This window comes from Psammomys obesus, unplaced genomic scaffold (genome assembly GCF_907164565.1).
Source record: "Psammomys obesus unplaced genomic scaffold, mPsaObe1.curated_primary_1811, whole genome shotgun sequence".
Lineage (NCBI taxonomy): Eukaryota > Metazoa > Chordata > Mammalia > Rodentia > Muridae > Psammomys > Psammomys obesus.
The window spans coordinates 4,124,733-4,141,075 of NW_026596460.1; the positions used below are offsets into that span (position 1 = coordinate 4,124,733).

Sequence of the window (16,343 nt, forward strand, 5' to 3'; positions counted from 1 at the left end):
TAGATAGATAGATAGATAGATAGATAGATAGATAGATAGATAGATAGATAGATAGATAGATATTTAAATTTTAACAAAAAGCAGAGAATACTGTTTACTGAATGCCCTTGTGTTCATGTATTGTGAGAAAGACTCCATGTAATTCTTAAAATATTGATTGTTTAGTGGCCCCTTTTCATAGGTGATAAAGCTCAAGCTAAACTGCATGTGTTTTGCTCACTTAGGCTGCACTTTACTTCATGTATAACAGGGATCACAGAAAAGAAAACCTTAGACTTTGATGGGGCTTTTGTTCTCTCAATAGGGCTGGTTAGATATCCATTACATTATCTTTCCTGCTGTTAACATTTCAAAAGTTAAGAGTTATCTGTTCTAAGTCTTCATTTATATAGCTAAATTTGCACACAAAAAAGATGATGGACAGTTTTAAAATGAAGAAGTAGGTCAGCAGAGTAGTAGGTGGTTTCTTCTGCAGCCATTTCTGTGTCAGGCATTTGCTCATGCTCATGACTTAGTGTGGAAGACACTGGAACTTTGGGCTAGGAAAGCAGCTGAATGCTATAAGCAGAACTTAATGGGCTGTTCTGTAGTTCTATTAGGAACCTGGAAGACAGTGTTGTTGAGAGTAAAACAGAGACTAGAAACCTGCAGATAGAAATAAAAACTATCAGCAACTGGGCTACAAACTATTCATGTAATATTTTGAAAAATAATCTGGCTATATTATGCCACTTGCCTGAGACTAAATAAGAAAGTAAATGACTAATTTCGTTGGTGGAGAGAATTTCAAGAGAGCATGAATTTGGGTCTGTGGCATCATTATTCCTTATTACTCTTACATAGATCACAATGAAAAAGTAACTAATGTACTTAGTGGCTTTGATTTTTAGGAGTTGCTTAGGGGCAGAAGGCAAGACTTTGATCTATTAAAAGTAAAGAAATTACTATACTCTCCTGTTAAATCACCAATATCTTGCATCCACACCTACTCCATAGGATAAAAATAGTTTGATCTGAACCCTTAGGGCAAAGATTTTTTTTTTTTAATAAGTAAATGAAGCCAAGCTTTCTAATTCAACATGCTCAAAGCTCATATTTATGCTCCAAGACCCAATCAGCATGCACAGGGCCTGCACAGAGACCTTTTACATTTATATTATGGCTTCCAGTGTTTTTAGTGTTTTTAATGGGATTCTTGTGTGTGCAAACGAGGGGCCTTTGTTTCTTGTGCCTACTCTAGGGCTCTTTTCCTTCTCTTTGTTTTGTCCAACTCCAGTGTGTTAGCTTTTGTTTTATCTCATTTTATTTTATTTTGCCTTATAAAGATTTAAAAATTATCAACAAAATATAATAAAGGTCCTTTATTGAAAATAGGTTTAATAGTTTAAAAAAGTTACCTTAACTAATTAACAAACAATTATTAGCAAAATATAATATATATTTACATAATTGCAGAGAGATTTTATGAATTGAAAGATAGTTGACATAATTGGTCACATACAGAAGGGAGACAAGAATGAAACTTTGGAGAAAGGTTGAGGGCAGGTAAGATTGCCAACAGAAATGTTTCATTGGCCTTCTCAGAGATAGAAAATAGACAAGATAGAAGGTGGGAAGGAACTGAGTTAAAATGACTAATATTCCTCCAAAACTTGAGAGAGATGTTTCCTCAGCTTTGAGAAGCACTGTTTGCTTAGGCACAGTTTTGAAGCCCAAAACATTGAAGAGAAACCAGGTGTGGTGGTGCACACCTTTAACCCCAGCTCTCAAAGAGGCAGAGGCAGGTGAATCTCTGTGAGTTCGAGGCCAGCATGGTCTACGAATTGAGTCCAGGACAGCCAAGGCTACACAGAGAAACCCTGTCTCGGGAAAAAAAATAAAATATCAGGGAGAAAAAGAAGGTCTTCAGTGTTTCCAGAGAGAAGACAAATGAGTCGAAGAAAATGAGATTGGCTGTCTGTCACCTGAAAGTACCACTGTTCCCAATGGCAATGCAAAGCCAAAGTGGTAATATCCTCATAGCATCTGACCATCAGCTGAATCCTGCTGCCTGTCATGACCGTGAACCTACCTTCTGTTATAAAAGAGGAAAGACAAATTGTAGGATATGTTACCCCTACATGCTCTCCACCTCTCCTCTGAGGGACTGAGGAAGATGCAGAGGGTCTGTAGGTGGTTCTGTCCTCCTAGGTAGAGTCACATGTAAGAACAGCAGATGTGTCATAAGGTGAATGTCACGTTCCAGGGGATAGTGCTACTTTATGTTCAGAGTGTTTGCTTTCCTGTGGTGTTCATGGGAGAGAACTACGCTTTGCCATCTGTACTGACATGATTTACATTTTTTTTGTTTGAAGCTCTCTTAAAAGCCTGTGCTGATGGAGGTGCCAACCAGTTATATGATATCACTGAAGGAGAGAGAGAAAGGTATGCTCCCGGCAAGTAGTGTCTGCATAGTCCTCACTTCTGCTCTTTAGTTCTTCTACGGTGACTGCTTATTTTTCTTCATACTCATCATAGGAAACCACCTCCGGGCAGGGGCAAGGCTGAACTGCTTAACTATGTTGTATTATTTCTTTCTTTGAATGAGATCTCTTAGAATTAGGATCATCTGTGTTCCTCTTTTTAAAATCCTATTCTATTACTTTAAAGCCTCGTTAAGTTACTTTATCAAGTATTGAAATTTGTGAGGACATTGAAGATTGGCTAAAATAAAACCTCAAATGACTATTTATGTTTGTATTAAAACACTTTAAAAGAATGAAAACTGGACTCTTAGAAAAGAGTCTGCTGTAGAAAATGTGAGGTTTTATATTAATGTTGAATGAATCATAGTAGGATTTACTCTTTGTTAATTATTTCTGCATTACACACATATTTTTTGAGAGAGTTTATTTAATGGATTGCTCTCTGCATTGTCTTGGTTTCCTGGTCCTTGTATGGTGAGATATTTGTTGATGAGAGAACATGTTTTAGAGAAACAGATTTTCAAACTAGTTCAGTTGCGAATGTGTTTGTGGCCCAACTCATTTCGAAACACAAGATTTCATGGTGTAGATGTGAGTAAACTGTGAAATGTAGTTCAGTCATTCTCGTATGTGTCAGAAGCTGTATTGAAATGGTTGGCATTTGAGAAATCGCCTACTTGCTTCCAAAACAAAAATAAAAATATTATGACATAACAAGCCCTGTGTGGGCATTAAATATATGTGGTTTGAAATCATGTATTTTTCTTTGTGACATCAGAATGTTTAACTTCAGCTTTCTAAAAGCAAAGGTGCTGTTGAGACCAGCTTGCTGTTTACTGTAGAGAAGTCTTGTTTCCTTTGAGATTAGATGCTATTACTATCATCTGGAGACTGGATGCTGTTACCCAAAAACAAAACAGTAACAGTGACAGCCTAGGACACTTAAATTTCATTTACTCTTCTGCTGAACAACTTTGTAAGTTTCTTTGACAGTACTCTCTAATATCTGACATGGACAATGTCTGACAAACCTTCCAAATTGTTTAAGAAAGTGCCTTGGCACATAATTCAGAATAGAGTGTCATGCCATGGGGACTCGGGCTATAAACTGGGCACTGTTTGTTTCATGCCTGTAGCCTGGTTGCTACTAAGGAGTCAACAGCTAAGCTCTATTTCTCTAGTAGTAGACCCAGCTCACAAACATAATTAAGAGCATGACTTGGAAAGTTACTAACCTACTGCTTTCCACCTGTTCCCTGATTATGAAAAACATTTAGAATGCTTATGAAATTTTACGTATGTATATTCATTCTTGTTCTAATGTCTTGGGACATGGAAGGCCTGGGGAAGGGTAGAGAGCAGGGTAGGAGGTGAAGTCTGATCACCAAGAGAAGACCTTCTGCACAGTAGTGGTGTGCTCTTCTGGTTTTGGAGCCTCTGAGATATACTAAGGAAGAAGGCTTGTTAGGCACTAGGGATACACCTAATAAGGAAGGAGTATATCTAATGTTCTCTTACTGTGTAATTTTAGAATACTGGGCTAATGCTCTAAACCTTTGAAAGGCAAAATTTGATTCTCACACAGGGTAAGACTTTAGATAACCCTTCCTTGGCCTGGATGCGTATTTCTTTTCATAGCCCAGGCTGGTATTAACCCTGGAAGTCCTCCCACTAGTCGCTCTAGTTTTGCACTAGACCTGTACCCTTCTGCAGGGACTCGATTACTTTTTGTTGCTTTCAGAGCGGTGAACATGGGTTTTACCTTCAGAACACTGCTCATCTTACAGTGTAGTGCTGTTGAGCATGGGCACGTTGGACTGCCAACCCTAAGCCTGTCTGTCATTGTAACCACTCTGACTTGCGCTCCTCACCTCTGATGCCTTGGCTCTGGAAGCTTCCATTCCCCGCTCTATCAGTGGATTTCAGATGCTTCCTATATTGTAGTCACATAGTATCTGTAGTTCTGTGTATGATTTACTCTACTTAGTAAATATCCTCAAGTCCAAGCCATCTTACTTCAGTATTGATCAGCCTTTGCTTCAATCCTGAAAGCAGCTTACCTTCAATTATCAGGTTTTGTTTTGATGAAAAGTGAAAAAAAGTATTCCTATTGTGAAAGCAAAGACTGATAATCAAGATAGTGAGTTGGAAGAAACAAAAAGAAAAAATTAAAAAGTATGTATTTCTTATTTCTTCTGTGCCACAAAGAGTTTCATTGAATCTATTGATTCTACCCTTTGAGACAATACAGGGTATTGTTCACTTGCTGTAGTTACCTGATATACAAAAGCTCCCTTTCTTTGAAAGTTGCCCAGTTACATTACATTATGGGTTTTTAAATGAATATTTGAATAGTTATTTCATTTTAACATTCCATAAGATTTAGAATGGTTTTGATTTTGATTTCAGAAAGATCTCAAATTAATAACCTAACAATACACCTCAATATCAAAGAAAAATGACTCTCTAAACCAAAAAAAATGGTCCATGATTTGTGTTTGCTTATCCAATTACCTAGAGAATAATACTGACTTCATAGAATGAAATTGGTAGTGCTCCTGCCTTTCTTGTGTTATGAAGCAGTCTGAGGCCATTTGGTCTTAATTCTTCTTTAAAGATTTTATATCATTTACAGTGACTCTCATTTGGTCCTGAATTTTGTTTTCCTAGCATGCTTTTTAATATGACTTCATTCTTCTCAACTGTTTTGTATCTACTTTAGATATTTATATTTTCTTGATTTAATTTTGGCAGGACATATGTATGTAGGAATTTATCAGTCTATTATAGATAATTCAGGAATTTGGAATATAAATTTTCAAAGTACTTGCTAATGATAAGCTCTGTTTCATTGGACTCTCAACTAACTCCCTCTTTATCACTCATTTTATTAACTTGATTATCTCCTTTCTTTGACTGATTTGACTATTTTTTAATTAAATTTTAATTTTTTATATCAATTACAGTTTATTCACTTTGTATCCCCCAATCCCACCCTCTCTCCTTCATCTCCTCCTATTCCCCTCTCTGAGTCCAGTGATAGGGGAGGTCCTCCTCCCTTTCCATCTGACCTTAGCCTATCAGGTCTCATCAGGACTGGCTGCATTGTCCTCCTCTGTGGCCTAGCAAGGGTGCACCCCCCTCAGGGGTGGCGGGGAGGTCAAAGAGCCAGCCACTGAGCTCATATCAGAGACAGTCCCTGTTCCCTTACTAAGGAACCCACTGGGTACTATTTTTTTTTAAAGAACCAACTCTTGACTTTTTTTAAATAACCAACTCTTTGATGGATTCTACTTATTGTTATTTTAATTAATTAATTAAATTAATTAATTGGGAGATTCCTGTTTTTCTTTGACACTAAAAGGAACCTACAGAATCAATGAAATCCATGGTACTGCATGGTGGATCAATGGAACCGAACAGAAGACCCAGAAATAAAACCACATACTTATGGACACCTGATTTTTTACAAAGATGCCAGAAACATACAATGGAAAAAAGATAGCATCTTCAACAAATGGTGCTGGTCTAACTGGATGTCTACATGCAGAAAAATGAAAATAGATCCATACTTATCACCCTGCACAAAACTGAAGTCCAAGTGGATCAAAGACCTCAACATAAAACCAGACACATTAAGTCGGCTAGAAAAAAAAGTGGGGAATACCCTAGAACTCATTGGTACAGGAGAAAACTTCCTGAACAGAACACCAACAGCACAGGCTCTAAGAGCAACAATCAATAAATGGGACCTCATGAAACTGGAAAGCTTCTGTAAAGCAAAGGACACCGTCATCAAAACAAAGCGACTGCCTACAGATTGGGAAAGAATCATCAACAACCCTTTATCTGACAGAGGACTCATATCCAGTATATATAAAGAAGAAGCTGAAAAGCAGCAAACCAAGTAATCCAATTAAAAAATGGGGAACAGAGCTAAACAGAGAACTCTCTGTAGAGGAATATCGAATGGCAGAGAAGCACTTAAAGAAATGCTCAACCTCATTAGCCATTAGGGAAATCCAATTCAAAATTACCCTGAGATTTCACTTTACACCCATCAGAATGGCCAAGATGAAAAACTTAAGTGACAACACATGCTGGAGAGGTTGTGGAGAAAGGGGAACCCTTCTCCACTGCTGGTGGGAATGTAAACTTGTACAACCACTCTGGAAATCAATCTGGCGCTTTCTCAGACAACTAGGAATAGTGCTTCCTCAAGATCCAGCCATACCACTCCTAGGTATATATCCAAAAGAGGCTCAAGTACACATTTAGGACATTTGCTCAACTATGTTTGTAGCAGTTTTATTTGTAATAGCCAGAAGCTGGAAATAGCCCAGATGCCCCTCAACTGAAGAATAGATACAGAAACTGTGGTACATCTATACAATGGAGTATTACTCAGCAATGAAAAATAAAGAAATCATGAAATTTGCAGGTAAATGGTGGGACCTGGAAAGGATCATCCTGAGTGAGTTGTCCCAGAAGCAAAAAGACACACACGGTATATACTCACTCATATAAACATACAACATAGGATAAACCCGCTAAAATCTGTACATCTGAACAAACTAAGCAAAAGAGAGGACCCTAACTAAAATGCCCAATCCGCATCCTGAAAGGCAAAGAGGATGGACATCAGAAGAAGAAGAAAACAGGGAACAACCTAGGAACCTGCTACAGAGGGCCTCTGAAAGCCAGAAGAAGAAAACAGGAAACAACCTCAGAACCTGCCACAGAGGGCCTCTGACAGACTCTGCCATGCAGACTGTCAAAGCAGATGCTGAGCCTGATGGCCAACTGTCAGGCAGAGTGAATGGAATTTTATGTAAGAAGTGGGAAATAGTAAGAGCTGGAGAGGACAGGAACTCCACAAGGAGAGCAACAGAACAAGAAAATTTGAACACAGGGAACTTCCCAGAGACTCATACTCCAACCAAGGAGTATTCATGGAGATAACCTAGAACCCTGACAATGCAGCCACTTCTGATGAGAACTGATAGACTAAGATCAGAAAGAAGGAGAGGAGGACCTCCCCTATCAGTGGACTTGGGGAGGGGCATGCATGCAGAAAAGGGGGAAGGGTGGGTCCAGGAGGGGAGGAAGGAGGGGCTTATGGGGGGATACAAAATGAATAAAGTGTAATTAATAAAAGTTAAATAAAAAATTAAAAAAAACAATGACATACAATACAAAAGTAGTAAAATGAATCTCAGCAATTTTATGGAAATACAGAGGCAATGATTAGCTAAAGCTACCTCTAGCAGAAAGAGTAATTATAGAGATAGCAAAATAACTGATCTCAAATTGTACTACAGAGCTGTAGTAATGAAAGCAACTTGGTACTGACATGAAAACAAACAAGGAGACTAGTGTAATAAAAGAGAGGATGCAGAGATAAACTCACAATAATTGCCTAACCTCCTAGAAATTTGTTAAAATATACTTTTTTGAATATTTTTATTTTTATTAATTACAGTTTATTCACTTTGTATACCCCCTATAGCTCCCTCCCACATCCCCTCCCAACCCCCAACCGGCCCTCTCTCCCTCTTCCCTCCTGTGTCCCTCTCCCAGTCCACTGATAAGGGAGGTCCTATTCCCCTTCCCTCTGATCCTAGTCTATCAGGTCTCATCAGGATTGGCTGCATTGTCTTTCTCTGTGGCCTGGTAAGGCTACTCCCCCCTCAGAGGGAGGTAATAAAAGAAAAGGCCAAGCAGTTCCTGTCAGAGACAGTCCCTGGAGCACTGGCTGCTCTTCCAGAGGTCCTGAGTTCAATTCCCAGCAACCACATGGTGGCTCACAACTATCTAATGCCCTCTTCTGGTATGCAGTTATATAGGCAGCAGAGCACTCATACATAAAATAAATAAAATATACTTTTTAACATTTATGTAATTAGGTATTTAATGTGTGTACGCATACTTGTGTGTGGTCTCAGCCTGAATGTGGAGGTCAGAGAACAATTTATGTTAGTCCGTTGTCTCTTTTTACCATGTGGATTTCAGGAATTTAAATCAAGTATTTAGGCTTGGTGGTATAAACACAATAAAAAAAAAAAAGTTGATGGGGCTGGAGAGATTGCTCAGTGGTTAAGAACACCTGCTGTTTTTGGAGAGGACCCACATTTGTCTCCCAGCACCTATAGGGTGGCAACAGTGTGCTATATCCCCAATTTCAGGGGGTCCTTTGCTCTGTTGTGGTATGTGAGGGCACCAGGCACATACAGAGTATACATAGATACACACAAGCAATCACATATAATAAAGTAAATGCATACAAGAAGGGAGAAGTTGGGTTTAATTGGAAGGAGAAAGGGAATCATATAGAGAAGGGAGTGGGTAGGAAGAGGTGAATGTGACAGGAGGGGAAGGAATGAGACAAAGGACACTAACATGTTTGTTTGAAGATGCTACAATTTGACCCATTGTTTGTATGCTAAACTAATGTATTGAAAAATAAATGTACTGTTGTAGAATTATCTAAAGAGAAAATATTCAGTGTAACAGATTATGAGACATAAAGAGATCATTGCAGTTCAATGGGATGTGTACATGGGTACATATTTGTTTGTGCTTATGTGGTCGGTTGTTGGGGGGAGTTTTCTTTTGTCTCATGGGCAGAATCCAAACTCTCTACATTATGTCATGATTATCTTTTCAGATATATCTAATTTTTTCTTTGATTTGTACACAAACAGAGCTGACCTAATCATGTCATCCACTTATACTCTCTGCTTGGGCCTTCTCTCATGGCTTATCTTGTGCGCGTTGGAGCTGTGCATTTTGTATTCTGAACAGACTAATCAGTGCTTGTATATCCAGTACTGTGCTTGTTATTGGGTGGTGTTAATGGAGGACGCCAGCATTTCTTGTAGCAGTGCCATTTGTATACCAATGTTCAACTGATGCTGTGTGCGTCTGAGCACCCTCTCCTTGCAGCCTGCTGTGACTTGTCTCCTTCAGTGTAATCCTGCCTGTAAATCACAATGTCCCCTTCCTATTTTACCTTGATTTAGAGTTGTAAGGACTTATGTCCTTTACTAGATTATTAATTTCTAGTGATCTGTTGCTCCTTGACTTTGCATAATGCTTTCTAATTATTTACTCTCTCATTTTATCTTGTGAAGGTATGCCTTAATACCCTTCACTGGGTGGTGAACTGCTCGAATTGGGTAATCACAGTTAATCATCTTTGCATGCCTCTAATATCTAGTGCACTAATGAGCATTGGAAAATTTATTGAATTAATGATTTTTCATTGATATCTCAACAGAGATGTCACTTGGGCTAAGCTATTTTTTAGCAAGGGATTTCTCACATATAAAATCAGATATTTTAAGTATGTTAATGCTGAAGAAATATTTTATAATTATATACATTATAATGTTTTATAATAATTATGTATAATAAATGTTTTATATATAAAAATAACATTGTTTTGCTTAAAATTACTTAACTTATTCCTAACTTATGACAGACTGCTACACTATTCTCCATTCTAATTCCTCTCATAGGCATCTTATTCTGAGCAAGGTACTCAACATTTTAATTCACTAAAATTTGAGCACAACATACACTGTGTACATCAGTGCTAAGTGTGAAAGTTGTGTCTGTGTGTATGACTTGGGAGTTAGAGATTTTAGGCTCTTTTACAGAACACTTTGAGGAACAGCTATGATTTGACGGTGTGCTGTCTAATAAGCATATTTGAATTGGTGAGGATTGTTTTCATCTTTATTTCTCAGAGTAAATGGCACATACAGAAACCTGAATAGGAAGTCTTCCAGGTTAATTTTATGTAAACATTATTTTAGGTAGCTGAGAGATATAGGAATGAATGCTGTAATTTAAAGGACAAGCATCTCAAGGATGCCCCTGTGTTCACACGAAAGGCTCTCTGCTGAGCATTCTGATGCAGTGATAGGACAGAGAGGAAGACTAGTCTAGAAAGAAAAGCAAAACACATCTTGGTCTTTTTTTTCTGTCACTCCCTTTAAATTTTTTACTGTTAAGATTTCAGAAACAGAGGATATTACTCCAATGTGAGGTGGGAAATGTTCCTGTTTGAAATGTTCAGTTTTTTTGTGCTCACAAGTGTCCTATGAGGAGATTGACCACACTTTCCAGATGATGACTAGTATAGCTCCACTTGTCCCTATAAAACTATTTTCCAGATAATCCAGCATTAAAATACAGTTGAGATAGCTGGGGCCTGGGAGGCAACTTAATCAGTATGGAGGGCCTGAGTTCAGGTTCCTATTATGCACATGACGACCTGAGTTAAAGCCCTAGGTCCCACATGGTATCATGAGAGAACTAGCTTCTGCAAGTTGTCCTTTAACCTGTACATGCACCATGGCCTGGCTCCCCAAAACTCCAAACAAACAAATGCAAAAACAACAACAAAAAAATCACAACATGAATGAAGACACTAAGTAGACTCCACATACATATACTTGAATGTGCACCTATACCCACGTGCACACACAGACAGAAATATGCTCATATCACACTGACAAAAATAGCAATAAGTAAGTAAACAAGCATGCATGGAAGCCACTTCCTGGGGCAGCTTCTTTTTTGTTTGTTTGTTGTCTTTTTATATTTTTTATTTATTATAATTTATTACAAATTATTCACTTTATATCCCAGCTGTAGCCCCCTCTCAATCCTGCCCTCCCTCCCTCTTCTCTTCTGGTGCCCCTCCCCCAGTCCAGTGATGGGGGAGGGCATCTTCCTCTTCTAAAGCCTTTACCAGTAAAACTAACTCAGGCATCGAGTAGCAAGTATTTTTTATGCGTTCAGAGGAAGTAGAGAAATGTCTTAAGTAAGTCAGCCATTTTCTTTCTGTCTATTTCATGATAGGTAGCAGCTGCTTCAAGTTGGGAATTTTGTAGTGAGGTATATCAGATTCATTCTGAATGTGCTGCTACACTAGTGTAACACTTATGGCAGGGATTCTAGGTTATCTCTATGCCTGGTACTTGGTTGGAGTATGAGTCTCTAGAAAGACCCCTATGTTCAAATTTTCTGGTTCTATTGCTCTCCTTGTGAAGTTCCTGTTCTCTCCTGATCTTAAGCTGTATTATAGAGCAACAGTTATAAAAACTGCATGGTACTGGCATAGAAACAGAATGGTGGATCAATGGAACCAAACAGAAGACCCAGAAATAAACCCACACACTTATGGACACCTGATCTTTGACAAAGGTGCCAAAACCATAAAATGGAAAAAAAAAGATAGCATCTTCAACAAATGGTGCTGATCTAACTGAATGTATACATGTAGAAAAATGCAAATAGATCCATACTTCTCACCCTGAACAAAAGTAAAGTCCAAGTGGATCAAAGACCTCAACATAAAACCAGACACATTAAATCGGTTAGAAGAAAAAGTGGGGAAAACCCTAGAACTTATTGGTACAGGAGACAGCTTTCTGAATAGAACACCAACAGCACAGGCTCTAAGAGCAACAATCAATAAATGGGACCTCATGAAACTGAAAAGCTTCTGTAAAGCAAAGGACACCGTCATCAAAACAAAACAATTGCCTACAGATTGGGAAAGAATCATCACCAACCCTTTATCTGACAGAGGGCTAGTATCCAGTATATATAAAGAACTAAAGAAGCTGAAAAGCAGCAAACCAAGTAATCCAATTAAAAAATGGGGAACAGAGCTAAACAGAGAACTCTCTGTAGAGGAATATCGAAAGGCAGAGAAACACTTAAATGCTCAACGTCATTAGCCATTAGGGAAATGCAAATCAAAATGACCCTGAGATAACACCTTACACCCATCAGAATGGCCAAGATGAAAAACGCAAGTGACACATGCTGGAGAGGTTGTGGAGAAGGGGGATCCCTACTCCACTGCTGGTGGGAATGTAAACTTGTACAACCACTCTGGAAATCAATCTGGTGATCTCAGACAACTAGGAATAGCACTTCCTCAAGATCCAGCCATACCACTCCTAGGCATATATCCAAAAGAGGCTCAAGTACACAATAAGGACATTTGCTCAACTATGTTTGTAGCAGTTTTATTTGTAATAGCCAGAAGCTGGAAACAGCCCAGATGCCCCTCAACTGAAGAATGGATGCAGAAATTGTGGTACATCTACACAATGGAACATTACTCAGCAATGAAAAATAAGGAAATCATGAAATTTGCAGGTAAATGGTGGGACCTGGAAAAAATCATCCTGAGTGAGCTGTCACAGAAGCAGAGAGACACACATGGTATATACTCACTCACATAGACATATAACATAGGATAAACCTGTAAAATCTGTACATCTAAAGAAACTAATCAAAAGACAGGACCCTGACTAAAACGCTCAATCCCCATCCTGAAAGGCAAAGAGGATGAACATCAGAAGAAGAAAACAGGAAACGACCTAGAAACCTGCCACAGAGGGCCTCTGAAAGGCTCTGCAAGGCTTTGCCCTATGGACTATCAAAGCAGATGCTGAGACTTATGGCCAACTGTTAGGCAGAGTGCATGGAATCTTATGTAAAAAGTGGGAAATAGTAAGATCTGGAGTATTTTCTTAATTTAAGAATATATCATGTGGCCTGTGTTATCCTTTGGCATGTGGTCCTGGGGTACATAAGACATGAGGTTGAGTAAACCATAGGGAGCAAGCCAGTAAGCACAGGCTTCCATAGCTGGTGTGTCAGCTCTTGCCTCTAGGCTCTTGTTCCTCTGGAGTTTCTGATTTGGCTCCCCTCACTTATAGACTGTAGTCCAGACATTTAAGCCAAATCAACTCTTTCCTCCTCACCTGCTATTAATGATGGTATTCACCATAGCAACAAAAGACCCTATTCCTACATATACTTTTTAGTTGGCACCTGTCACTCTTTTTCAAAGGGCTTCTTTGGGAAGTTTGTTATTTATTCTAATTAGAACTGCTGAAAGTCCCTGAAGTTGTCAACACTAAGGGTTATAGAACTGATTGAAAAGACTCCTATAAAATGCCTGTAATTGCTGAATCAGTAAAAACAAAAAAATAAAAAAAAACACAAAACAAAACAAAAAAATTGCATCTGCTAAGTCAATCCTGATAGATGTTTTTATAAGACAAGATAATATATGCTCCTTTTATCAAATAAATTCATATGAGTATTTGAGCATAAATTGTGAAGTAAAAAACCTTTACTGTATGAAATAGTTAATTCCACCCCCCTGTGACAAGTTTCCTTAGTGATGTTATTTGTATTCACTATTTTCAAGTTTTTCAGGTACAGACAAGAAACACAGTTTTCACTTGTTTTAGCATATGTGGGAATGAGACCTGCATAAGCCTTGTTTTGGGAAGAAAGAGTATTTGGTTTTACTTAATTCTTTATAAGTACCCTAAGTAGTGATTAGTTATTTACTACTGTTAAGTTTCTATTTACAAAGTATTTAGTCAAATCACTGAGCTCTGGAAGCAGCCCAACACTATTGTCTCTTTAAATCAAAATGATGGACAGAAGAAATGATTAGCACACTTAAAAGAGGATTTATAGCACAAATCTTGGTATTAACGAACCTTGCACAGCAGACTGTGAGGGTATATTTATCTTGAATTATTGATTAGATTATTTTAGTAATACATTATAGTCTGTTGATTATCAAGTATTGTAAATCACTGATCTGAGTTATTGTATATGGCTTTGAATCATTTGGGGGTACAAGATGAGGGACAGATGTGTATGCAAAGGGCTGTGTTTGTCAGTTCATGCCTGAACTTGGAATAAATTCTTAGGGTGAGATCACTTTTAGTAGCTGCAGGAAGTCAGTTTACAACTAAATTTAATCAGAGCCATTGTTCTTTATGGCTATTCTATTTCATAAAGTATGTTCCTGACAGAACCTTTTTCCCTTCCTGTTCTGTGGATGGACTCCTAGGAAATAAATTACCTTCTGGTGATTGTTCAAAAAACCTGGCATCATTTGTCAAAAGTTTGGAGTAACATATGGCTCTTTTAAATTTATTTCTTGAAAAATTGTGATTGTGATCAATTACATATTACCATATGTAATTGGGTTTTTCCTTTGTTTTTTAAAGATTTTGTTATTTTTAATTATGTGTGTTCATCCGTAAGTGCATATGTGCATGTAAGTACAGGTACCCAAGGAGGCCAGAGACATCAGATCTCCAGTAGTTGGAAGTAGGGATAGTTGTAAGTCATTTTTCACATGGATGCTAGGAATAGACTGAGCCATTTTAAAGAGTCATAAGGCAGCCCCTGTCTGGCTTTTCATACACACATATACAAGTCATTTACATGTGTGCTTGCAATCACTCATTTAGGTACTTCCCCTGTGATTTTCTGTTTATTAAAATTGGAGGTTTATACTGATGGACAGAGATCCAGAAAAAATAATCATAATCCTAGTGTAGATGTCATTCTGTTTAGCAACATATCATCATAAGGCATGAAATTTGAGTTGATGACCAAGTTGCACCCAAACCAGCAATGATGTTCCTATTCTCAGGAGACAGAAAATTGACAGGTGGAATTCAGTTTACTCTGTGGCTCATTATTAATTTTATGGAAAAATATCCCAACAACACTACACTAAGGTGAGCCCCAAGATACCACTGCAATCTAAGGTAGTGATCCCTGAGGTTTGTGTGTTTGTTTGTTTGTTTGTTTGGTTTGTTTGTTTTTTTTTTTGAGCTGTTGTCCTTCTGAACTTCAGTTTTGCCTCTGTAGCAAGGATACTCGACAAAGTGCTACAGAATCCCTAGGGACATCTAAAGTAAAACAGAAAACAGGCGTTGGAGAGATAGCTTGGCAGTTAAGACCTCTGCCTGTTCTTCCAGAGGACCGTGGTTCAGTCCCATAACCTACATAGCAGCTCACAACTGCCTGTAACTCCAGTTCCAGGTGATTCAGCAACATATTCTGGCTTCTCCAGGTACTGCGTGCAGGTGGTTCCCAAAATACATGCAAGCAAGACACTTATATCTATAAAATAAAAATAAATCTTTTTCTGTAAAATAAAACAGAACATATGTTACCACTATAGGAATAAGTTCATTGTGTGAATATATAATAGGTTTCCAAATGTGGTGAGATGGGAGGGACAGGAATGATGAGAGGAGTAGACCCAGGGCTGTACGGCACCTGGGGTGGGGGCGGGGGGCAGATTATGACAACTTACTATAAATCTCAAATCACCAGAAGACAGAACCTCAAAGAGAAGCTAGTTATCCAGATTTGGTCATTGCCAGCTATATGTGTATGTGGAATTATAATATGCTATACTCCATAAATATGGACACTTACTATGTCCTGATTTTTTGTTTTACTGTCAAACTATTCTGTACCCTCTTAAGTAGGCTTGCATGTGCACTTGTAAATTGAGATTAGTGGTGCTTTTCTTGAACTACAGGGAAGGTGACATTGGCCCACTCTGTAACAGGGCTTAGTCCCTGGAGCACATCACTTCTGCAGGGCATTACGTGGGGCTCTTGACTGCAGGTATGCTATATTTACAATCAGGTCCACATAAGGACAGGATAGTTTAACATTAGAACGTTTCAGAAACAATTATTCAAGTCCTTGTATCGTTTTAATATCAATTGTTAATTCAGTCTACTAGCTGAAAAACACTGTGATACCTCCACATATCAAGGAATGTAGGGGGTTTAAACTAAACACTGTTTAATTTCTAAAACCATTTTTTCTTTTCTTCAACTGTCGATAGTATTAACTTTCCTTTTAAAACTTAACTTCAATGTGTATCTCCCCAGAAACATTTACTGATAAACTCCCTATCTCATTGATCCAAATTCGGGGATGGAGGAAGGGAGAGATCTTCCCTAATCATCCTTCACCATGATGCCTCATAAGGTTGAAATTATCCATACT

General features: G+C 38.2%; 1 protein-coding gene across 2 annotated transcripts in view; it reads left to right on the forward strand.

Moving 5' to 3' along the window:
* Positions 1-16,343, forward strand: part of Tpk1 (thiamin pyrophosphokinase 1) — a 368,986-nt gene that overhangs the window by 120,962 nt on the left and 231,681 nt on the right. For both annotated transcript variants that reach the window (XM_055598333.1, XM_055598332.1), the window contains one exon: positions 2,355-2,424. In XM_055598333.1, the coding sequence (XP_055454308.1) occupies positions 2,355-2,424 (70 nt within the window). The remainder of the gene's footprint in view (positions 1-2,354; positions 2,425-16,343) is intronic.